Raw genomic sequence first — 26,262 nt, 5'->3', positions numbered from 1 at the left:
TAAAATGAGTTTTGAGCGTACTGCAGCACCGCGAAAGGCACTAAAGCTCACTGAAGCACAAATAGCTGTAACTGAAGTTTGAGGGGGCGTAATAGTGTAGTGATTAAGGTGTTTGATTCCCAGTGGAAGCCTCCTGCGTTCCTGCCCCAAACGCCCGCAGACGACCTTCAGCCTGACCTGCGGGACTCAACGGACGGGGCAGTGGGGGTCAGGATGGGGACAGAAGAGTCTGCGGCGGAAGCTTCTGTAGGTCAGGGTATGAGAGTTGTAAAGAGAGCTCGACTTCTGAAACGAAACCACCCAAAGAAACGTCCCCTGCCTCTCTGCTCCCTCCCTCCCTCCCTCCCTCCCTCCCTCCCTCCCTCCTTACGTTTCTCCACCTTTGTGAGGCGTTGCATTCACACACCTGTGATTGACAGACTGGATGGATTCCCCGAGCCAATCAGGGAGGAGAGGCCCTGATTGAAATGAGCCTTTGTTTACATTCGTTGCAGGCGCACTCACACTAACTGCCCTTTGGCAGAATCGGTTCAAGGAAGTCATTTTGACAGACGATACTGGTAACAGATGTTTCAGTGAGGCCAGTAGAAGCAGTTACGACCGTTCAATCAACCAGAGCAGGGTTATCCTTCAACACGTTTACACAGCAATTCTGCATTGCTACAGTAGTGACCTGTCATTGGCCCGGGTCCATTTTGGCTTCCTCTCGCTGGGCCGGCTGGCTGGCTGCCTCCAGATGTTTAGCTGTGCAGTCAAACTGACTTTAAGTTGTGCACGACTATGCAGAAACCCACCCAGACACACTTCATAGTTTGAGTCCTAGGTGCAGCTGGGTCGTGCTGATCCGCGCTCCCCAGGTGCACTTTGATGCAGAACGACGAGAACATACTTCAGGAGGGGTTACTGCTACTTACTGTGTGGCACCACAGCTTATTGTGTAGCGGTAAAGCCTTATTCATAATCATAATCATCAGTTCAACCCCTCTGTGTGTGTGTGTGTTGGCCGTGGGCAAGGCAAAATCGCATCTTTATTAATGATCCGCATTTTGTATCGCAATCGACACGTTGAACCTCAGCTGAAACCGCTTATTGTTGTGTTTGGTGTCGTTCAAAGGCCTCCCCCCCCCCCCCCCCCCCCCCCCCCCCCCCGGTACAGGGAGAATGCGGCTGTGGGCGTGGAGCTCAGGGACCAAGGAACAAGGTGAGCGCTGAGGTCAAAACACTGTCTTACTGGATCCAGCCACACCATCCATCACCCGGGGATGCACGTTCAACCGGCTCTTCCAGCTAACACGCCAGCCGCTCCCTCGGGGGACGGGGACACAGTGCAGCAGTATTGTGGTTAAAGTGTCTCGACTCCCAGCCTAGAGCCTCCCGGTACCGTGTTCGATGCCCACGTACCGAGCACATGCTCTATGATGACACGCTCGTGCCTGTAACTGGCTTTGCGTAGAAGCGTCTACTGAGCGGCCGATAGTGTCTGAAAGCTTCGCCGTGGTTCCACGTTGACGCAACACAATGGCCGAGCAGACGCTTTCGACGCAGTCGTGAGCCTGTTTCGGTTCTGCGTCGGGCTTACGGTAACGGACCAATCACAGACCTTGCTGCTGCGTCGCCCTCGACACAAGGGTACACTTTTTGGGGGGCACACGTCAGGCCCTCGCGTTGGACACAAGGAGGGTCCGCAAGGACGTAATGGGTCCCTCGCAGTTACGTCAACATGAAACCGTAACCAAGCCTTAAATGAGAGCCACACAAGGGGACAGCAATGCAACGTGTACGTACGTAGGTAGGTGCAAGGGGCTCACAGCCAAACAGTTTATAGTGTGGAATGGTTTTTAAAATGACATTTCGATCAGGTGATATAAGTATAACTGAAACAAAGCAACACTTCTCCTTCCACAGTAGAGCTTTTGCGAGTGCAGCGAGCGGCTATCGCGAGTGACGTACTGTCCATACAATAACAACACATCATGGAGGTTTATCTAAATAAGCAGGTGGCAGTAGGGGCCCACTATCCAATCAAACCCTCGATGATCCAATCACAGCCCTCCTAACATGCTTTGCCCCGACGCTTTACTAAACCAAGAAATGATTGCCATCTTCAACCACAACAAAAAGGAGAGCTTGCTGTAAATAGCATTAATATTGACCTAAAAAACAATTCCACCATTTTGTTTATCGCGATATGGCACGTGGCGCACTCGCATTATATCAAGGAAACGACAGAACCACTACGCCTTACAACCGACTGAAATGTTCAGGCTGAGACTTTCAGCGCCAGTGTGTGTGTGTGTGTGGCCTAGCCTGTGTGTGTTTGTGTGTGTGTGTATGGCCTCACCTGTTCGTGTGTGTGAGTGTGGCCTAACCTGTGTGTGTATGTGTGTGTGTGTTTGTGGCCTAGCCTGTTTCGTGTGTGTGTGTGTGTGTGTGTGTGTGTGTGTGTGTGTGTGTGTGTGTGTGTGTGTGTGTGTGTGTGTGTGTGTGTGTGTGTGTGTGTGTGTGTGTGTGTGAGTGATGTGGACAAATACATGGAGTGCTGTTTGATTGGCAGTGATTTGTAATAAAAGTGTTGCCAGGGGTGAGGTAATCGGTGAGGGAAGCCTCGGCCTTCAGAGGGGAACCGGAGACAATCCCAGTCAGCCCAGACAGGAAATCTGGGTCCGCCTGAAGATCTGTGTGTGTTTGCGTGTGTGCTTGGCAGTTGCCAAGGTAACAGCTTTTTCTGCTTTTCATTAGAGCTCAATGGGTAGGCTTCTTTTCTCTCTCTCTCTCTCTCTCTCTCTCTCTCTCTCTCTCTACCCCTCGCCTCTCTCTCTCTGTTTCTCTCTATCTCTTTCTCTCTCGCTCTCCCTCCATCGCCCTCTCTCTCTCTTCGTCGTTGCATATTGGTGTGAGTGTGTGTGTGTTCTTCTCTTCATGCGTCGTTCATCTGCATGCGTCCGGTGCTTTGCATGCACATATACAGTGTGTGGGTGTGAATGTGACTGTACTTATGCATGTGTGTGCATGTGTGTGTGTGTGTGTGAAATAGATACTTGATTAATCCCAGTGGAAATGGAGGAACATGTGTGTGCACGCAAAAACAGGCGTGTGTGTGTGTGTCAGTGCACGTGCAGGCGCGCCCGCGAGGTGAGGGGATGGCATGAGAGCAGATTGAGTTAGCCAGGAAGCAGACCTGCAGTCTGATTTGATCAGCATAATGTGTGATCACTGGAAACCAAGAAGAACCTCCATCACCATGACACTTAGGCCACTTCAAACAATACCTGCAGCCTGCGCAGGGCTGGGGACGCTCTGCACACTGGCTGCTGGCTGACTGTTGACTGGCTGTTGGCTGACTGTTAGCTGACTGTAGGCTGACTGTTAGCTGACTGTTGACTGGCTGTTAGCTGACTGGGGCCGCTCTGCACACTGGCTGCTGGCTGACTGTTGGCTGACTGTTAGCTGACTGTTGGCTGACTGTTGGCTGACTGCAGGCTGACTATTGGCTGACTGTTAACTGGCTGCTGCCTGACTATTGGCTAACTGTAGGCTGGCTGTTGGCTGACTGATGACTGGCTGTTGGATGACTGTAGGTTGGCTATTGGCTGACTGACTGTTAACTTGGTGTTGGCTGGCTGTTAACTGGCTGTTGCCTGACTTGCCTCATTATGTCCTCCGTTACATTACCAAGGGATTTTATCGTCTATATCGTCTCTTTTTGTCCTCCTTTAAACTAACCCCATAGGGAAAAAAATGACACATAGTTTGAAACCCGGGCCGTGTGGCAAACACACACGCACACAGGCATGCACACACGCACACACACACACACACACTCACGCACACACACAGCTGTTTCCACAAGGACAGGATGAGACAGATGTGGCTCCACACCAAAACAACCAAACACAACAACTTCCCTGAATCACTTGAAGACGGGTTTTTTTTAAACGTCATTAAATGCTTTCTACGCCCAAAGTGAGTCGGGGCGAACACACGCGGAGGGGGGGCTGTGTGTGTCCCAGGTAGCAGGCGTCTGGGAAAGCCATCTTACTGTGGGAGGACGGGGATTGAACCCCAAACCTTCTGGCTGGGAATTAAACACACCACCAGACACTCGACTACGCCCATTAATCCCTGAAACATAACACTGCCTCCAAAAGCGTTCCAGCCCGTGTTTTACCCCAAACAACAGATGACACCCCTCCGCTGTGGGTGATAAAGGTGTTGCATTTATTTTTGTCCAGAATCTGGGAATAAAATATCTGTAATGACCACCATAACTGGAAAAGTACACGTAACTGTAATACTACCATGTCGTTATCATCATTAGGTATTCACAGAGTATCTGTGGGTACCTATGTGGGTATTGTTATTCGAGGGTTTATGCATTATTATATTGGATTGGTAATGCCTACATCTCAGGGGTTGACTCGTATTAATAATTACAACCATTATATGAAGAGTGCTGCTACTGTTGTACGGCTATAAGTTGGGGTGTCCCTTCAAAAAAAGACAGTATACTACCAGTAACAGTGTACTACTAGTAAACGCAGAAGAGATACAATGCTGACGTGAAACTGTTCAATATGGCCGTCAACAAGAGCTATTTGAAAAACCACTCCAGCCCCGACGTGGGCCGTGACCACAGCCACAGCGAGCACCGGAGCAGACAGCTCCATGCATAACTGTCACCCCTGAAGGACTCCGGACTCTCCTCAGGCTCACGGGGCAGCATCCGAAGACGCCTCTATTTTTGCATGGCCTGCCATGAAATGAAGCAAGGCTTCCCCACTTGAGTTTATGAATCGGTTGGACCTTGACCTCGCTCTGTCGTCGACGCTTCGCGCACCACTTCAAAAGAGGGGGAAGGTGTTGGAGGATAGGATAATAGTTCAGAGGCGTGCAGTGGGTCAGTGTGTTGAGGGATCGGGTCAACGGGGAGGTCAGGCCCAACGTGTTCACCAGGTCGGGTTGCATTGCAAACGATACTTGAATGTGTGTGATGTATTCGATTTTGCCATTTATATGCTGAACATTAGGGAGCAGGTACAGTGGTGAGAACGGTGATGACTGTGTTCTGTGTTCTGGGTCTCAGCTGGTTGAACCACAGCATGTCTCATGGGCACATGGCATGGAACAACAGGGAACAGCATAGAGTGGATAACTTGAAGCTACATTAGCAGCTAAGCTCACAGCAGTAAGCTATGGGTGAATGCTATGCTGATGGGGCAGGATGGCCTCACCCCCTAACCTGGTCCTTAATTATCTGAATCTGATTTCACTATAAGTCACTTTGGCACTGTGTCTAAACAGAGTCCAATAATAACACGAATAGAAAGAAGACCATTATGAATATCTTGCTGTTAGAAATCACATACGCGCGCGCACACACCACCACACAGAAAAACGTAAACAAACACACACACGTACCCCCCCCCCCGTATCCCCCCCCCCCCCACACACACACACACACACACACACACACACACACACACACACACACACACACACACACACACATTAGGGCTGGGCGATTAATCAAATTTTGACCGCAAATTAGATTTTAGCGTAAAACGATCACAAAACTAATATAATCGAATTTCCAATTATTATTATTTTTTTTATTAAATGTTTGATAGAAAGTGCAGCTGGACATTATTTTAGATTTGAACGTTTTCTTTTTGACCATTTTGCGTATATTTTTAAGGAGAAATTTCAAAGTTCTCAGTTACAAAGTGTATATTGGGAGAGACATACTGAATAAATACATCATGTTTTTAAACTCGTTTAAATAATCAAACGATAAATTTCAATATTGAGCAAAATAACGGTGGATATTTTTCCATAATCGAGCAGCCCTTACACACATACACACATACTACGATCAACTAAAAGAAGGAGAGGTTTGCAGTTCAACATCCCAGACAGGGAGTGGACCGTCACAACACACATCACTACAACATTATTGCGTAGAAGAAGAAGCAGCAGCAGCTCTCCTATTAGGGCCATTAGCTCACCTGGGCTATTCTCTGCCTTATTTGGACATAGAGCGCAAGGAGGGCTCCCTTGGCAACTACAACGTGCCCTTTCCTTTCTTCTTTTACCAATTCATGTTTTAACACTTTAAAAATAAAGATCTATTCTCGTTCATATTAGTCATCATCTCTCTCTCTCTCCCTCTCTCGCTCGCTACCTCGCTCTCTCTCTCCCCGGTCCCAGACATGTCCTCATAGGGCCAGGAATAGGTGCACCCCACTAATGGAGGACTCCCAGGTGATTACCACCTGGGTCCGGACTGGACACTGTGGGACTAAGAGGGAAGTGGCCTCGTCAGGGGGCCTTATAGGCACTGTGTTGTGTTTGTGTTGTATTGCGGTGTTGTGCGAGTAAACAAGTTAGCGTCACCGCAACCTTTAAGGCAAACAATGATGATGTTGTCATCTTCACGGGTCATGTACCTCGGCATTCAAAAACATTTTATTGTTGACGTATGCGTGTATCTGTTTGTTACTGAGTGTGTGTGTATATATACAGTATATACATAGCGAGAGAGAGAGAGATATTTAAACTGCTGCAGAAAAACAAGCTCATGAAAACGTTCATGTGCATGTGAGGTATTTACAGTTAAAAATATCTTAAATCATAATACAATCAGAATAACACCTTGGTAAAATGGGTTCATGGGCTGTATTGCCACCCGTCTCTGCTAGTGCCTGCTAGAGTGAGAGCAGAGAACATTATCATGTGCATGCACATACACACAGACACACAGTCACACACAGACGCACTAAGACGTACACAGACGCACACAGACACACAGGGTCACACACCAACACACATATACATTCACTCTCTACTCGGAAAACGTCAGCATTAAAAGAGCACGGAGGTACGCACTGGCTGCTGTCGAATCACAGCCCAGGGCTCTGCAGAAGAGGCCCTGTATCAGCGAATCACAACGCAGGGCTCTGCAGAAGAGGCCCTGTATCAGCGAATCACAACGCAGGGCTCTGCAGAAGAGGCCCTGTATCAGCGAATCACAACGCAGGGCTCTGCAGAAGAGGCCCCGGAGCAGCGAATCACAACGCAGGGCTCCGCCTGTAGCAGCGAATCACAGCCCAGGGCTCTGCGGAAGAGGCGGGGGGTCTGGGGGAACATCCCACCTCACTCCTACCCAAGGTTGGGGAGGGTAGGGAGCCCCCGTGGCCTGACGACCCTGGGCTATCGCTCGGCACTCGCGGAGCAGGTCGTTCAACGGCGGCGTGAATGACATTATTAGCCGGGAGTTAAGAATCAACTGGGATAAATGGATTTAAAATAAATGAGGGGCTCGGGATTAGGATTAGAGTTGAAGCGCTAATCGCTAATCGTTAACCGTGTTGATATTTAGCAGCCAGCCAAAGCCTCCTCTGGCCCCTCCTCTTCCACAGCAATGACTCAATCATTCATGTATGCATGTATTCATGTATTCATGTCGCTTGGGACCGGGGGGAGGTCTGGTCAACCTCAGTGGTGTCACCACCCACTGGCATGAGCAGCTGTTAGTTGTGGTGGCCAAAGGCCCCCGATGATTGGCTATCGCCCGGACGATGTGTGGACCCATCCGCAGCAAACCGCCGAGATCTGATACACTGCAGTTTGACCAAATCGAATCGCTGATACGACGCGTGCGAGAAAGACCTCAGCATCCGGCAAATCTTGTAAAGCCCCCCCCGTCCATCTGCTTACATTTTATCAGGGAAGAAACACTTTATTCTTCGAACACGAAGGACAGAGGCATTCGAGTGCTCTACCCGGATAACGGCTTTCTTAGTAGTTCTGCAGCACCCTCCTATATATATACTGTATACATATATAAATGTAAATACAGTGTGGTCGATCAGGAAACACACAACCACCAGGGAATAACATTGCGCTGTCAAACGTTTCGATAGAGGCTGACGTCGGCAGACCCTTTGGCAGACGAGTGCAGGACAGCCAAGCTAGCTCTTAGCATCGAGTAGCTTAAGCCTCCCCACCCATAAGTGTGGCTTGAACGGGCGTTCATCATATCCAATGTTTATTTACCGTACAATCAGTGGACCGCTGTACAGTCACTTTGAGCATGCTAACTCTGCGTTCAAACCCACTGTACTGATTCACACTTTCAGAACTTTCTTTTGAGTTCCAGGATCTCTCTTGTCTTTTGACGAGCGATGACCTGAGGGCTTATTATTATGAACCACCACTTTAGTCTGCAGGGTTCTATTCAAACGAAACAGGATCGGTGGCTCCTCTGTTCTTCAGTCATTTAGTTGTCACTTTTTTCTATGGCTTTCAACGGAACCGAAATAGAATGGATGTTAATTTTGCATGTCCTTAATAGGGATCCAGAAATGACATAACATTACATGGCTACACCCTGCAGAGTCACACTGCCTACTCTATGCTGTCTCCGCTAATATTATATTGTTCAATCATGCATAAATATATAATCCTCAGATATTACCATAAAATCTTTCAAAAGAGAGACTATTAAAAGCAATCCAATAGCATAACTTAAGCTGTAATGTAATCGCACTGTTGACCAAAATAATAATAATAAATAATGATGCGGTTGTCTTATTGCTGGTTTATCGCACAGCAGATAATGCACTTCCCTGCATAATGTACGGTAATAACGGATGATGTCACCAGTAATAGTGTTTAATGTGTGTGCATGTGTGAAGTGGACAAAATATTCTCTTCTGCTCTGCCGGAAAATATGTTTTGTGTGTGAAAACCACTTTGCCCTACCTGGTCAGGCTACCAATGATCAAAAAGCGATTGGGTTTTAAAATACAAAGGCCCTGGTGTATTATAGGCTCCCTATTTCACCACCAGGTTCTGTGTTTATTGGCCGTTACAAATCCATTTAGAAACTGAACCCTTTCTGACATCACAAGTTGGGGTGGTCGTAGTAGTTTAGTCCAATGCTGAGGGTTATTATGATCTTCTTATCGGGTTGACTCCCAGCACAAAGGTTCTTGGTTCAAATCTCTAGGCCTACAGTCCTATAGACATCCTTTGGATAATAGCGTAATACGTGAAAATGGAAATGAACAGAGGCTGTTTATGAAATGTACTGGAGTTACAATTGTGCACCCAGGAATAGTTCAACACCGGATTCTCATACCGTCCCAAGGGTCTGCATTCATTTTCCATAACGAGAAACCATCTCTGCCTTATAACAGTTCCAAATCAATGCACTGCACATCCAACATTAACATGTTCGCAAAAAACAACACGCTCAAAGCGCTTCAGAATATGAAATGTTTTTGCTGATTAAATTGATCAAAACGAATAATATTATTACAGATGAAAGTACTAATATTTAATCATTGATGGTAACTGGAGTATAAGCAGAATAAACTCAGTAAATAATGTGGTTCCGCCACTGGTGAGCAGGACTTAACGTCATTATCCAAACACAGAACAACAGCGCGTTGCAGTTTATCCCCACTATTACCAGCACAACTTAATAAGTGCAGCTAGCCGCAGGTCGCAGTGCGCATTGACACATTGAGCGCCCTTTCTGCCACCTTTCCTCCGTAGTGCGGTCGGAGCTGAAACGAAGATAAACATGTCCTTTAGGACGGTGGACGCTGTCGCCCCACACCGTCAATACATCCACGGCGGGTGAACCTTCACATCATCCTCAATCATCCTAATGGTAGCGCGTGGAAGATTACGCCAGGTCTTCTCACTCACGGTGACCTTTAACCCCCGTTGGCATGCACCGCCAACACCCCGGGTGGCATGCGGAGGAGGTATGTCGCGATGGGGATCATTATTATGCAAATTAGTTCTCAGGCGTGAGGGAGGGAGGGAGGGAGGACTCCTTCTTTCTAGGCGGTGAGGTGCTGGTTACAGAGAGGCTGTCAGACTGTCACTGGTTTGGTCAAAAACCAAACAGAAAAGATCAGAGACTCAGGGAGGACAGCAGTGTTTGGATTGAGGTGCGGTAAGACCGCTGCAGCGTGGGTTGAACCTGGCAGGCAGCGGACATCTACCGCTCTGCCCTGGAGCAGCACCTGCTCAGGGAGGGGGAGGGGGGGAGGGGCCTACTGTCCAACTGAGGGGGGAGGGGAGGGGCCTACTGTCCCACTGAGGGGGAGGGGAGGGGCCTACTGTCCCACTGAGGGGGAATGGAGGGGCCTACTGTCCCACTGAGGGGGGAGGGGAGGGGCCTACTGTCCCACTGAGGGGGGAGGGGAGGGGCCTACTGTCCCACTGAGGGGGGAGGGGAGGGGCCTACTGTCCCACTGAGGGGGAGGGGAGGGGCCTACTGTCCCACTGAGGGGGAGGGGAGGGGCCTACTGTCCCACTGAGGGGGAGGGGAGGGGCCTATTGTCCCACTGAGGGGGGAGGGGAGGGGCCTACTGTCCCACTGAGGGGGGAGTGGTGGGGAGGGGTGTGGCCTATGGTCACACTAAGGCCGGAGGCTGTGGAGGGGAGGGGCCTACTGTCCCACTGAGGCCGGAGGCTGTGGATGGGTGTGGCCTATGGTCCCACTGAGGCCGGAGGCTGTAGAGGGGTGTGGCCTATGGTCAGACAAGGCCGGAGGCTGTAGAGGGGTGTGGCCTATGGTCACACAAGGCCGGAGGCTGTGGAGGGGAGGAGCCTACTTTCCCACTGAGGCCGGAAGCTGTGGAGTGGTGTGGAGGGAAGGGGTGTTGCCTACGGTTACACTGAGGCAGGAGGCGTAGCTCTAGCTAACACTGGTGGGTAAAGAAAGAGAGGCGTGCTGGTTTGGCTGCTGCATGGTGCTAGCAGGGTATGTAGTTCTATAGCTCGCACTTCCTTCCTTCTATGTCCTGTGTGGTGGTTTCCTTCAGGGCAATATAGCATTGGCCTCAGGCTGTTTCTTTCCCAAGTACTTCCTACGACATTAGCATGCTGTTCAGGTGCCCAGGAGGATTGGTGGGGTGGGGGCTATCCATTCACAGAGGAGGAGGGGTGAGGGGGAAGGTCAAGGTCACCTCGTTCCATCACACGTGAGTTCAGCATGATCAACGTGGGCGGCTGTGGGGTGGGGTGGGCCTAGCGTTTCATGCTAGTTAGTAGGGCTGGTTAAAAAAATCGATTTTATTGATTTTGGATCGATTCACACTTTAATAAACAATGCCTTAATGCAATTTGCTGTGATGGAATGTTGTAGTTCAAGTACACTTTCACTTGCAATTCCTTTCTAATTTCAAAATTGCACTTTTGAGACTTGAGACAGTTTTGTTTACAGCTGAAGTTTAAACTGTCCAATTTACAATTTTAAAGAAAAAATAAAGTACATTAGTATTTTGTAACACAGTTCAGCCATTTTTATTATTTAAGAGCAGATTGAATCGAACCTTATGAATCGAAATCTAATCGATCTAGGAAATTGGCCACGATACCCAGCCCTACTAGTTAGTATGCGCACACAGCCACGCTAGGGTAGGGTTAGCGTGGGCTAGCATGGGAGGCTTGTGCTAAGTGTGCATACACCAACGGCTGATGATGTATCCAAGTTAGCCTTTAAAGATGTAAATTTCCCATCATAGAATTCCTGTCTAAAAGCTTTGCAAGTAGACAAAGGGATATACAGTTTCTATTATATATATACACACATACATACAGTAGGCCTATATATACATGGACACTAGAGACTATATTAGAAAGCAAGCAGGCAGTGGTATATGCTAACAGGTCCTTGGAAATCTCGTTCACACTTCTCAACAATGTTCAGATATATCAGCAACGATTTAAGCCAACGCTCTTCTCAGGCTCACACAGCATCTAGCCTGCTCATTAATGGTAGCACTGCAAGGACTAGAACTGCATAGCGGTGGATTGATTGCATATTTATGCAAACCAAATATGACACATTCAGTGATAAGTAGAACTACTCAACATGTTCAACATGAAGCTGATGGGATGCAAAAAAAAAAAAAATAGTTACCACATAATAATATAAAAAACATTTTAAAGTACCTTAAGGGATTAAACTAAACTATGATTCAATGAAGCAGCTCAACGGTCTGCTAGCTTGCGCTACTACAAGCACTATTTGGTAGCTGATGATGTTGTTGTGGTCTTTAAATATCCAAGACACACACACACACGGACACACACACACACAAATACACACACGCACAAACACAGAAACACACACACACACGGACACACACACGGACACACACACACACACACACACACACACACACATTGAATAGTAATTTATCTCTTTAAGGCTCCGACACCTTAAGGTTGCATTATGTAGCAATGATAAATAGTAAAGTGTGACTGTGTTTATTGATATTGCTGCACGGGGAGTGGGGGTAACTGCAGCTTATTTAAAAGTGCTGACAGGACGAGGCGCTATGTGGACACACAGGTCAATCCAAGAGAGATACTTTGGGCTCCCTGGAGTGGTTTATCATTAAAGTATGGATTATGATCAAATGTTTTCATTTTTGGTAGAGTTGCTAACGGTTATTGTGCTTGCAAGATGCTTTTAGGGGGTTTTGAGATTCGTCTCAAACATTTTTGGCAAGCTATTAGCTACTAATAAATGAAAGGATGTTTAAAAGTACTAGTTCTCTTTACTATTAATGTTTGTATTTATCGTATTGAGTGGGTAATTTATAAAGAAAATAACTTAATGTTGGCCTTTGCTCGATTTTAAATATTAATGTCCAAATATTTCAAATAAATGTTTTTTGCTCCAGCTTGTCGGATTCTGTATTGTGTTCACATAGGATTACTCTATAATTGCATTAAGTCAGACAAAATGGTTATGAAATACTTTCTCTAGCTTTGTTAGGGCAGCCAAGCTAGCTAGCCATGAGCTTGGTTAGCATGACCACATCAACCAGAGTACAACATGCAATGTCCCTAGTAGCTAAAAGTAAAAAAAATATCCCACTGAGCCGTCAAGCAGACGCAAAGACCACGACGAGCCTCGTATGAAGTTATTTTCTCAGACATTTCGCACATGGGCAGTCTGTGTTTACGGCACACAGAGCAGTTCTCTCCCGATAAGGATCAGGTTTGGCCCATATAATCGTACAGACGGTTGGCTCCGTGGCTGAGGGAGAGAGGGGTAGAGAGAGGTGCTTTTGATCTTTCGGGGGGGGGGATCAAAGCAGAGTTTCAAAAAGACGACCACCAACCACTCTCTGTCTGGCATCTGTGATGTCTCACCTCGGGAGGACAGGGGATTAACCCCGCCAACAAATGACGAACAACGGCGTTCTCCTTTTGAAAAGCGGACCCAACAAGGGTCCGCTCCGAGCTCTGAGCGGAATGAGTCAAAGATCTGACTCAGTCAGGGGTTTGTACAGAGAGGACACACAGGACCTGATACGGGCTGGGAGAGGGTCAGGGGTTGTAGCGTTATCAGTGCCTACCTTCACGCAATTTCCTGTCTCTAGTGGTTTGTTCCTGAATCCTCGAACGCCAGACTTCCGAGTCAAAAGTCGAAGAACTCCCAGCCTTCTTGCGGTATTTCTCGAAGGCACGCCCCCTTTTTGTCTTCATCTTTCGAAAATCTGAGAGTAGGCCGAGACCAGTGATGACGCTCTCACCTAAATGGCTGCGCCCGTGAAGAGATTCTTTTTTTTTTGTATTTGTACCACGTAGGTCATTTTAATGTCGATTTTAAATGCTCTTACACGCTTGATTACATTGCTACTTTATTCAGGTCACCAATTTATACATTGCATGGTCTTGCTGCAATACAATGTAAAGTTGTGTTGTTTGTTTTCGGGCTGGTTTGCTAAAGAGGCTAATGTAGCTAACAATAAACAACGACTAGCCAATTTCATGCCACAATCACAAAGACGAACAGAAACGCTATGAATGCTCCGAGACCGGAAATGACGTCAATCGTGCAACTCGGAAGACTGGCATCCGAGGATTCAGGAACACACCATTACTTCCTATGAGCTGTGTACGCCAGTTAAATGTCCTCGTAGCCAGAAGGATACTAACATGGCATTAAGAAGAACAACAAAGACATGTAACAGTAACATGAAACAGAAAGGCATATCCTTCTATCGGATGTCCCGCCCACTCACTCTCTCTCTACTAAACCCATGTTACTTAATGTCCCGACTCCCGCCCCTGCTCTCTATCTACTAAACCCATGTAACTGTAAATCCCGCCCTCTCTCTCTCTTCTACGCCGATTTAACTGAAGGTCCCGCCCCCTCTCTCCACTACACCTATGTAACTGAAGGTCCCGCCCCCTCTCTCCACTACACCCATGTAACTGAAGGTCCCGTCCCCCCTCTCTCAACTACACCTATGTAACTGAAGGTCCCGCCCCCCCTCTCTCAACTCACCCATGTAACTGAAGGTCCCGCCCCCTCTCTCCACTACACCCATGTAACTGAAGGTCCCGCCCCTTCTCTCCACTACGCCCATGTAACTGAAGGTCCCGCCCCTTCTCTCCACTACGCCCATGTAACTGAAGGTCCCGCCCCTTCTCTCCACTACGCCCATGTAACTGAAGGTCCCACCTCCTCTCTCTCTCCACTACACCCATGTGAGTGGAAGTCCCGCCCCCCCTCTCCCTCTCCACTAAACCTGCATAACTGAAGGTCCCACCCTCTCTCTCGTGTGTAAACTGGCACAAAAACTTTTTACTTAGCATCGTGTTAGCATCTTATCCTAGTTATCTTTCTTGTATACGTGATTGGGTTAATCTAGCAATTGTAAGTGCTTGGCACTTGTTCTATGAACATCCTTACTCTAACGACAGCGATATATTCTTGTTTCTTTTTCTTCTGACAAATGTACTAATTGTAAGTCGCTTTGGATACTTAGCATCCGCTAAATGCCCTAAATGAAATCGGAAATGTCTAAACAGATGTAACTGAAATTCCTCCACCTCTCTCGCCAATAACGCACATTGGAAGCATCCCGATCCAGGCGTTCTGTGGTGAGATTAAGTGCGTCAGGGCACGAGGTCAGCTCCATCTGCCTGCTACTGAGTGTTACATATCAATGATGCTCCAACAAACCTGGTTCCGTGCAATACGTGGGGACCAAAGCATGGTTGGGATTTGCCTTTGGTTTCCTCAACTGCGCTGTGACCATCCCAGGTATACAGCCATTGCTCTCCAGGGACACAGAGATTCACTGTCCTCCCAGTACAACCCCACTGACGACTATGTACAGAGTACACACAAATATTGCAGAGTCTCTCTCTCCAGGCGTCCATTAACTAGACGAGGGATCAAGACGGGGGTGAGTCCCACTTGCTCTCCTAACCTGCCCCGTCCAGCAGAGGGCCTGCCCTGTGATGGGTGGAGGGACAGTGAAGGGGGTCACTGGAAGGGGAAGTTAGCCACGCTGTCTCCAAGACCAGAGGCAGGCCACAGCTAAAATATAGCAAGCATCTCCTCACCCTCTCAGTTTGTTGTCTGGTCACATGCTGGTGCAGTCTGAGGCCTCTGGCTGGCCCTTTAGGACAACCGACCCTTTTCACAGAGGCCCTCGTCGTAGGACACACACAGGTTGTCACTCATTATGCTAACGATGGCACTCGTACGCAGGGTAGTAGACTAGACTAGCGAAGATAAGTCTACGACTGGAGCCCTGGTGCATAAAGGAGCAGACCAGTAATTAGTGCCCGGGGTTAACGAGCAGTAACATCAACGATAGTGGAGTAAACACAGCCATAAGATGCGGAAGCTATCACACGTCTGAGGATTGGGGTTCAGGTCCCGTTCTGTGTTGAAGTTAATGGCTGGTAATGGATAGAGGTTTTGAGCAGGGCTCGAGGGTATACATCAGATGGGTGCAGCACTGGTGTGTGTGGTCTCATTGCAAACACTACCCACTTAAGTTCAAGTTAGGACACACGGCTTTGAACGTGTGGGGAGGCTTTTAAGGATCATGGAACTACAACTGGGGTTTTTACATTGTGCAAAGTTTCATTGAAATCGCACCATGCTATTATAGGCTACTAGCGCTATTCAAGAGCTTGCATAGTAAAAAACACATACACGCACTATTCTGGATGACCGATCGCCACAAAAGGGCAGATACACTGATCTTCCGTCAGAATAACTCCTAACCTAACACTTTATGGCTTCTTGCAGCACCACTGCATGCTTCCCCATGCGTTTTGCACTATGCTACTGTCATCTTCCCGGCTGTACAATGGTTGATAATATTTGTGAAATTTTCTTTGTTCTACATTCAATTTTCACAATATGAAGGTCTATACTAGTAATCAATTCGAAATATTGTTAGCTGCTGCTGCTGCTGAAGAAAGTAGCAGCAGCTAACATAGTCAACATATTCAGAGAAAAATAAAGCAATTGCTTGTTTGTCTTGATTTGAATATCCGTTATTATAAAATAACGGATAAGGGTGCCGTTGAAGTCCCATATCGATAAGCAGTCGATAGGGTATTATCGATGCTGAGTAGTACTTGCTTATGTTAATGATAACGTGGGTACGGTGAACGTTGGTTCAAGTCGGGCCTACATATGTGTATCTCGCCTCAAAGAGCTCGGCCTTTGGCAGTAACATCAGGGCATCCAGAATAACACCAGCAGCACACGAGGCAGTGCTCCTGCAGTCGGTTTATGACCTCTAAAACCAAGCAATAAGAATGTGGCATCAACCCCCCAGCACGTCTCCGAGCAATTCTTAACGGCAGCGATCATGTATGATCCGACAGATGGCCTGGTTAGCATCATGTTTTAACACCTATCGGCTCGTCTTTGCCAGCGATTGGTGAATGGAGACCATCTGGGATTGGCCGAGGCTTCTGTGAATGGAGCGCCGGGTAGCGCCGCTCGACGCGCGCCCCGTGCACGAGCCGCCCTTCGGGAAACAGAACTGTCCCTGAAGAAAATCGGACGTTCAGAACCCCTTAGAAACCCACGTAGCCCCGCCATACGCGGGAAAAGTCAAACACACTTTCAGATGTGGAGTATTTTTGTAAAATGAGAAGGGGTTTGGGGCTTGGGGGGGAGACTGGGATACACAGGCCTAGCTAGGCTACTGTAAATGGCTTCCTAATGGACCTAGTAAACATCTCGCCGCGGAAGTAGTGCTCTAGCGAGGAAAAAGCAAACACACCGTTTCCGCCCCATTAGGCAGGGGGAAGCCACCTCTTCACCCTAATGAACGGCACTCGACGTGGAGTAGGCTCGCGACGATCAACACCTGGCGTGTATGCGACAGCGTCAGCGGCGCGCGTTCAACACTCGCGGGCAGGATGACGTGGGAGCGCAGCTCGGAAGTTGCTCGCAAACGATAGTATGAAGCCGTGGGGCTACTGCCTCGGCCGGGGGCTAACACAATCACCTTTAAACGTCGGTCGACCCCCTCTGGTTTAATGGGGGCAAATTATAATCCCGATCCACACATCTAGTTGATCATTAGGTTATCGATTAGCTAATAGTGACTAAAGACTGCGAGTGAGCCTTCAATGTCAAAGACTACAAGCACAAAGAGCCAATAAAAATAGAGCTATTGAATGTGGATTTGAACAGCGGAAGCCCCCCTGTCTCTGCCTCTGCAGAACGGAGGAGTCGACCGGCCGGCCGCTCGTGTACTCCTGCAGCATTTCCACGCGAGCCCGGTGCGGGCCTCGAACCACACATAATTTGGAAATGAATGAACACGGAGGCCTTGCCTAGAACCGAGAGTCTCCTTGAATCTGTCATACCGTCTCCATGGTGACCGCGGGAGGAGAAGGAGGAGGAGGGTGAGGACCGTAGCTGCATCTATCTGGCCCAAATCAACAGATGGGTAGAAGATTCCTGTGTTGTTGGGTTTTATGGGGTGTGGGTTGGAGGGGGTTGTTTTTGTTTCGCCTACCTTGCATTGTTCCATGCACGTCCTCACCGAGTACGCGTCCGTCTCGTACTTCTGAGTCATGAGCTCAAAGTCCTCGTACTTCTCCTGGGCGTGCTGGTCGTAGCGCTGGTACGCCTGGATGCACAGGCTGCACCGCGTCAGGTCGCCATCGCTCAGCGCGTCCGGGCTGCAGTTCAACTGGTCCGCACTCGTCGACCCGTAAAACAAATCCAATAGCGAGTAGGAGTTACAAAAGGAGAGATACAAATCACTCATATTTACAGGCGACGAGCCGCCGTCGGCCTCCGAGAGACCCTTGCACAAATGGTCGGCGTCCCCGAAAGTCACGCAGTCTTTGGAGAAACTGTCCTGTGGGCAAGTTTCGAGTCGCAACAAATGTTTGGTAGAATTTCCTATAAAAATAGCGTCTTCGCTTCCTCTGAGGCTGCTGTGTGCGGAGCGGGGTCGGGGGGGCGCGGGGCGGCCGGACGGGTAGGCCCCCGTTTCCTTGTTGGCGGAAAACTTATCGCGGGTCCTGGTCAGTTTGGCCTCGGCGCAGAACCACAGGTGATCGGAGAGCAGGATGGTGAGGAACAGGAGGGACGCCAAGGACAGTCGCCATCTCTGCGCCCTCTCGGAGTCGGTGAATGGCTTTTCGTTTTCGCGGGGCTCGAGCCAGATTTGGAAGCCGTCGTCTTGCTGCCAACACGTCCAAGCACCCCTGGTCATATTTTGGGAACGCGCTTCGCCGGCCGACTCCACCGTGGGGGATCCTCTGCCACAACAGTCATTGACGTGGGTTCACTTTTGTGTTTTTCTCCTCTTAAATAACACCGGCTGGTCGGTTGTCCTGGCTTACCTCCGCGTGCACTATCGGTAATTCCCATTAAACGGACGCGCCGGCGGAGGAATCAGACGCTGCGACCACGGGCCGCATTCTCCACGGCTCTCCGGTGAAGATGCTATTCTTTAGCAACATGTCTCGCCCCTTTGGCGCCTCCTCTCGCCTGTACCGTGTGCTCCTCGCCGCGCGACTTCCTCTGCGTAGCCTTCGAAGCCGCTTTATAAACCCTCGCGCGCGTTTACATTTTCCCGGGCTCCCGCCGCGAAGGGACAAGGGCTCATATCCTGGCTCGACATGGTGAAATTAGCTCCCTGGCGTGGCTCAGTGGCCTAGGACCTTGTCTTTTTCATTCCACCACACCGTCATATCGCTCCGTTGTCAAGTTGCTCGCCGCCATGTTCGCCCCCGAGACGATGTTTGCAGGAGCTGCGTCGCGCGAGACATCTTCAGCGCCGCGGCCCCGCCATCCCTGACGCATCCGGAGAGCATGCGCTCGCGCTCGGCACGTGAGCCATGCGCGGCCGAATAGGCTGACACTGACACACACGCGCGCGCTGCAAATCTCCGCCTTCAGCTTTACAGGTTTATCTTATTTATTGACTTATTGACTGGAGGTATCAGCCCGCTTCTGATTACCTTTGGCCGATTACATTGTGCCAACCTCTCCTCTCTCTCGAATCCTCGTGCACAAGATCACGAGAGCGCGCAGGCGTGCGTGCGCGCGCTCTCTCTTCCATACACACACAAACACATACACAGACTCACACACACTTGCGCACGCACACACGAGCACACGCGGTTTTCAAAGCACGCGGGGTAGATGACAACGTGTTTTATCTGCGGTTGTTACATGAGACAACAGGCCAATTTGTTCGCCAAATCGTTCGTTTGTGGAATTCTAAAAATACAAAATAGGGTACACTACGTGAATAATACAAATATATATACTAGACTGTTTTGTTCTGTGTGTGCGTGTGTACGTGTGTGTGTTTCCTGTCCCACCATGTGTTGTGCGGTGCCCCTTGTTTCATTTTTCCCCATGTCCCACCGAGGGTTCAGACGCCGTCCCCCGGCGGGCCTGGAGCCGGTGGTGTGAGGAGCTCTCCGGGGTGCTGAATCTGCTCTCCTCGCGCGAGAGCCGCTCGGCGCCCATGCAGCCTAGAGGTCGTTTTTGCAAGGTCAGCACTTTTCCTTTTTACTCACGCTCGCTGCTGGATTATGGCGTGCATTGCCTGGGTTGAAACATTGGTTCAACACAAAACGACACACGGGAAAAAGCAACAACAATAACTGGTCACTTAGTTAATGTAAATTGATTGTAACACATTGATTATTGGCTTATTTCTTAAAGTAGTATTGCCCTACATCAATTTATTTTTGATAAAGTTTGATGATTATATGAACACAACCCCGTTCTACCCCTAAACAAAACAACAACAAATATGGACCATGGGGTTGAATGCGGGAACCATCAGAAGAAACAAAGAGGGGGAAAGTCGAAAAAGGTGCGGGGATGATATATTTCGGTACACTGTGTTTAAGGTGCGCTAATCCGCCTCAGCACAATGGCTTCATTGGCTTCCATTACGTGAGCCTACAGTAGAGCCTCTGTCTCAGCGGGGAGCTAATTAATTTTGGCTAGAGGCTCCAGAGGCTGTTTGAGAGCTGTAGTGTTGTGCTGTAGCACCGGAAGTCCCTACCGGCAGCCCCCGCAGGGCTGATTACAGCAGTCCTCCCTGGAGGCTGAGGGCTATGTTCCAATACACTTTGATTTATTTCAGAGCATTGTCCCGCAACGGGTTTCTGGTTTAACGACCGTTTATTAATTTTTCGTATTAAATGAATCTCATCTGTCAATGAATCTCTTTAAAATATGCTGTAGATACGATTAGAGATTGGTAGGAAAGAGAGAGAATAGAAAAGAGCAGAAGATTTTGACGCTAAACAAGCAACCAAACGTCCCCTCCCTCCCTTCTCCGCCAATGAGAAATGTTGCGTTTCACACATTTATGAGTGACAGGCCAGATGGATTCCCCGATTCAATCAGGGAAGAGATGCCCCGACAGGTCAGAGATGAGCCGCGAGCAGATGGTCTCATCCAGAGGCAGGTGCAGTCAACTATGAACAAATATTCTCACAGAGAATTTCACTCATTAATAGCTGATGGATTGCTATGCTATTTCTAACAAATAACACAAAAAAACGGCTCCTCAATTTTACCTACAGCATCTTTAAATATACAAAACGTGAACGAATCTCTAAGTGATCAATGCAATCAAAACGACAACTAAACAAGGCACAACAAACGCGACGTAGCCTGCATTCGCCTCCACATCCACACCATCAACTACGTCCAGATTACAAACAAGGAAGGAACTTGTTGAGCCTCTCCCCTTACAGAATGTATTCATGTGACATTTACCCAAAACAATGCCCAGGACGCCGAATACAGGCCCCAGGGCCAAGGGTAATGACAGGCCCAACACATTCTGTGGCTCCCAAGACACACCTGTGACATTCTCCGGAAGAGCCCGGAGTCCATGTTGTTCTGTAGCCTTCCTCCTCCTCTTCCTGAAGTCGTCTTATAACCCTCTCCCGTTTTGACATTTCATTCAGGTGTTGTTGAGCATTGAATATCGGATATAAACAAATCCCTATCCTGCATGTAAATAATTACTTAGCATTTAATGTAATTCACTGTCCTCAACAGCATTTCATTTTGCAGAAACAACTTAGAAGAGGTACTTTACCAAAAAAATTGGAAAAAAAAATGTCATCATATTTAAAATTACATTTATTCGTTTATATCATTAAAACCAAGGAAATCAAGAAATAAGATATGATACCAATAGAAGACCGTGGTGTGATTTGTGTCTGACTCACACATGATTCATGTTGTGTATGGCCATCTAACCTATCTGTTACAGCTGACTAAAAGGACTTATTATATAAAAAGGGCTGAATAAAATAAGCCTTCCTTCCTTCGACAGTGAATTCCATGCTTTGGGCATTAGTTTGGTTTCTATTCATCTCCTTCAAAGTGGTAAGACACAAGTCAAGGTGAAGTAACTCCTCTAAAAACTATCAATGGACACCCACATCCCCAATGGCCCCATTTAACAAAGCACTTGAAATCAAAGGTTAGACATTAATGATGGATGATATATAAAAGCTATCCTTAAAACAGAAAACATTGTTTTTTCATTCGGCAAACGGGCGCTCCAACTGCACTGCAACTTTCGTCTCATTTCTTAAGATCTTCCGACAAGCTTCAACTTGTCTACTGTCAGCCGTCCAAGCAGAGGAAACTTGTGAGGCTGATTCTCACAAAGTGCAAAACAAACACAGATAAACATATGGCTAAGTGCTACCTAGCAAAATCCCAATCCACCGAGCATTATAAAGCAGTGCTCAAAGACATCCTCTTCCGGTGCGTCGCCCTGACGACGACCCATCCATCACACCAGATACTCCCCGTCGTCCTGAAGGAAGCCCGCCTCCACCGACTCCCTCACCCACGCCTCCCTCACGATCTTAAACTTCTTCTTGAACAGCCGCCTCAGCGTCCGGAGGTCCAGCAGCCTGGCCTCCTCGGCGACCAGCACGTGGGACACGCCCTCCTCCAGCTCGCCCACCACCGTGGCGCCGTGGTAACGCAGCTCCAGCTCCCTGGTCTCCAGGCAGAGCGTTGGGTAGCCCGCCGCCTCTGCGCCCGCCGCCGCCTTTGGGTCGGGCCGTCCTAGGTCGGCATGACGGTCCACGTACACCCGGCACTGGCGGAACATGCTAGAGGGGAGGTCCGTCCACCCGTAGCGCTCCTCCACCTGCCCCGGGTCCACAGGCTCCGCCCCCTCGCCGATGCGGGCGAACACCTCGCGCAGCTGCCGCTCGTCCGTGTCGGCGAAGTAGCTGTCGCCGTGCGCGTCGTACTCCTTGGCGAAGTGTTCGCGCGTGGCCGGTGTCATGTGGATCATGTGGCGCGGTTGCCACGGCACCACGCGCCCGCCGTCCAGGCAGGCGCGGAGCCAGTCGGCGCGCACCACGTCGTGGGTGTCGGCCAGCGTCAGGTTGCGCACGCGCATGTTCTCCACGCCGGCGATCACACAGTAGGTGTCGGGGCCCGGGTTCTGGACGACCACACCGCCGCACCTGGAAGCAGGGCAGGGGGGGGGGGGGCGCGTTATGAGAGGTTAGGGTTAAAGGTGACATATTACACCCCCAGGTGTGAGTGTGATCAGCCGTTACAAGCCGTTTCAATATCTGCCTCTTCTGACATCACAAGTGGGGGCGTGTCCACTTTGATGTATGACGGATAGATGAGCAACTTTCGCTACATCCCACTCGATAGGCTGCTGGACTGATCTATCCAGCACATATCTAGGTGGACACGCCAACTTGTGACGTCAGAAGTGGCAGATTTTCAAAACGTCTTGTAAAAGCTAATCGCACTCACACCTGATGGTATAATATCTCACCTTTAAGGGTACACGTTTCACTTAAAGGGTTCCTGGTTTGAACACCAGGTCTGCATGTGATTAGCCGTTACAAGCTGTTTGAATATCTGCCCATGAGCTGTGATTAAGTGACATCACAAGTGGAAGTGTCCACCCTGATGTATGATGGATGGATCAGTCTACCAGCCTACACAGTGGACTGTAGCAACTGGTAGGCTGAACCGTCCATCATACATCAGGGTGGACATTCTGTTGCCATTGTTTAATAAAAAGGGTTATAAAATTCCACTGCATTTCACATGCACTACAGCAAATGCACATCACCGTCAAATACTTCTGATATGAAAGTCGTTATTTTCAGCAAACTACGAGTGAGACAATTAGCCCAATGCTTAATATTTTAAACAAGACCAATCTGGATGTAATCCGCTCTCTTTCCACAAGCTCTTAGCTTTTCAGGCTAAATAGTAGCAAATGTGAAATGAAACCCGCTTGTGAGACTAGTTCAATAGAAGGTGGAAAGAGGCCGGCTATAAATGTAAATGGACTGCATTTATATAGCGCTTTTGTAACCATTGGCCACCCAAATAGTTTTACAATATTGCCTCACATTCACCAATCACGCACATGTTCACACATTCACGGTGGAGTCAGCCATAGAAGGCGACAGCCATCTCGTCGGGAGCTGTTAGGTTGAGGTGTCTTGCTCAAGGACACCTCGACACTCGGGGACGGGGATCGAACCAGCAACCTTGAGGTTACCAGCCAACCCGCTCTACCTCCTGAGCTACTGCCGCCTAGATGCTATGACAAAAACACCCGCACCATCGTTCACGGGTGTTCAGATTTATATGGTACTGGCAATATCTATTTTTCTCTATGATATGAACATTTTACATTACGAGACGCTCTAGGTCCTTCACATCGTTCCACGAAATGACGTAGTAGTGTAAAGTGAAAAACTTTACCTGGCCACGCCCTTCTCCAGCTCGGCCTTGGGGTCCTCCTCGCTGCCGTTCAGCACGCAGAACTCCACCTCCTCGAACATATCCGTCTCCTTGGTGACCGCCGACAGGTCCTGGGGCCTGAAGTGGTCGAGGAGCCCCACCACCCTGCGAGGCTTGGCCGCCGCCGCCGCCGCCTTCCTCTTCTTCTTCTTGTCCGGCTGCCCGTCGCTGCCGCCGCCGCCGCCGCCGTCCCCGTCCAGCTGCAGGTGCCGCGACGCCAGCTTCCCCGAGGCGCGGTGGCGGAAGCGGTCCAGCTCCGACAGCGTCATGCACTGGTGCCACTCCTTGTCGTCGCGGATCCTCTCGATGCGGGGGAAGCGCAGCGTGCAGTTGGTCTTGTACATGTCGCTGCCCACGATCTCCGCCGCCTTCACCTGCACGATGACCGAGTGGCGCGGCTCAATGTAGACCTCGGGACGCTCCGTGCCGCACAGGATGGAGGGGGGCGGGTCGTTCTTGCGGTACACCTTCAGGCAGCGACGGGGAAGGACAGTGCTAGCGTTAAACATCATTTGTTTTTTTGGTCTCCGCAATGCTTTATCAGGTTGTTAGGTTCACTCAAATGTGCGTTTTCTTCAAGCCGGGTTGGGCAACGTACTCTTAAGTGGAAGCAAATGAATCATGCAAGCCTACAGAGGGCGCTATAGTGTATTCACCGAATAGTAAATTCGCACCAAATATGTTCTATTCCATTGGGCCCTGTTCACAAAATAATAACTAAAAAACAGCCGACGACGATCATGCTGTACAACCCAAACCTCAGCGTTAAACCAACATGTTTAACCGCACAAAATAAATGGGATCACATCGCGAGGCCCCTACCGATTCCCAGCCCCGCCCACTCACCTTCCAGTGCTTGGCCAGCTTGAGGCCCAGCTCGTACAGCTCCTGCATGGTGTACCCCGAGCCGATGCGGCAGAGCGTGTGGAAGACGCTGGGCTGCTCGCCGGGTGAGGGCGCCTGGGCCACGGCGCACAGGAAGTGGGACATCATGCCGCCGCGGCGCCCCTTGCCCCAGTAGCCGCCCACGATCAGCAGGTCCAGCTCATCCATCAGGCCGTCCACATACTCGGGCTTCAGCTTCAGCCAGCCCTCGCCTCGCTTGTCGGGCTTGTATTGCGACTGCGGGTCCTTCACCATGATGCCCTCCTCGCGCTGGTCGATGGCGTCGTTGAGGGCGTTGACCACCTCCTGCGTGGTCTGGGCCTCCGTCTTGGCCACCAGGTGGATCCGGCCCTTGACGGGCTCGAACACCGTCTGCAGCGCCTCGTCCCGCGTCCGCAGCGTCTCCTTGCTGAACTTGCGGCCGTTCACCAGCAGCACGTCGAACACGCAGTAGCACGTCTGCAGCTCCGAGTCGTCCGTCAGCCGCTTGATGTCGAACTTGCTGCCCTTCTGCATGAAGGCCTCCGTGGTCGGGTGGTACGCCATCATCTCGCCGTCCAGGATGCAGCTGACCACGTGCGGCGCGAACGCCCCGTGCACGTGCGGCGTCAGCGAGCCCTCCCGCGGCGAGGCGCCGAACTGCTGCGTGTACTCGAAGGCGTTGCGCGTGAAGTACTTGTACACGTCGCCGTCCTTGTGCAGCTGCATGCGCTCGCCGTCCAGCTTGGTCTCGAGGAAGAACACGCCGTGGCGCATGCGCCGCTCGATCTGCCGCACGTCGGCCACCGCCGCCAGCATGGGCTTGAAGGCCGAGAAGACGGCCACGCACGCCTCGCTGAGCGACGTCTCGGGGCTGTGCAGCGTGCGGCACACCTTGTCCAGGTCGGCGCTGACGTTGTACAGCTCGCTGGCGTCGGGGTGGAAGGCCTGCAGCACCGTCTCCTTGCTGATGCCCAGCTTCATGTCCTTCAGGATCATGCGGATCAGCCACTTCAGCTCCAGCGCCGAGCTCTGCGTGATGAGGTGGAGCAGGCTGCTCCGCACGCGCTCCTTCTGCTTGCTGGCGTTGTTGGCCGCCACCGAGTCCAGGAAGTCGTTGACCTCCTTGACGGACAGGCTCTGCTGACCGGCGCAGCGCTTCTTCAGGACGAAGTAGGCCATGCTGGCAAAGTCCCCCGCCTCGCCCTGGGCGGAGGTGGGGGCGCGGTAGTTCAGCAGCTTGTCGGCCTCTGGGCCGTTCTTGGGGAGGCCCAGCACGTCGATGA

At 50.0% G+C, this 26,262-nt stretch overlaps 2 protein-coding genes across 2 annotated transcripts in view; one reads left to right on the top strand and one right to left on the bottom strand.

Moving 5' to 3' along the window:
* The window catches only part of LOC115542259 (uncharacterized), a 578,272-nt gene that overhangs the window by 220,622 nt on the left and 331,388 nt on the right, over positions 1-26,262 (top strand). The gene's annotated exons all lie outside the window — the stretch shown is intronic.
* Positions 21,428-26,262, bottom strand: part of lig4 (ligase IV, DNA, ATP-dependent) — a 5,130-nt gene continuing 295 nt past the window's right edge. Inside the window, exons 1-3 of the mRNA XM_030354508.1 lie at positions 24,959-26,262; positions 24,074-24,579; positions 21,428-22,800 (exon numbers count right to left, since the gene is read on the bottom strand). The exon at positions 24,959-26,262 is cut by the window's right edge and continues 295 nt beyond it. Of these exons, the coding sequence (XP_030210368.1) occupies positions 22,110-22,800; positions 24,074-24,579; positions 24,959-26,262 (2,501 nt within the window). The 3' untranslated portion in view covers positions 21,428-22,109. The remainder of the gene's footprint in view (positions 22,801-24,073; positions 24,580-24,958) is intronic.

This window comes from Gadus morhua, chromosome 4 (assembly GCF_902167405.1).
Source record: "Gadus morhua chromosome 4, gadMor3.0, whole genome shotgun sequence".
NCBI classification, from domain to species: domain Eukaryota; kingdom Metazoa; phylum Chordata; class Actinopteri; order Gadiformes; family Gadidae; genus Gadus; species Gadus morhua.
Note: the sequence above shows the minus strand (reverse complement) of the source record. Positions and strands in the feature narration are given on the sequence as shown.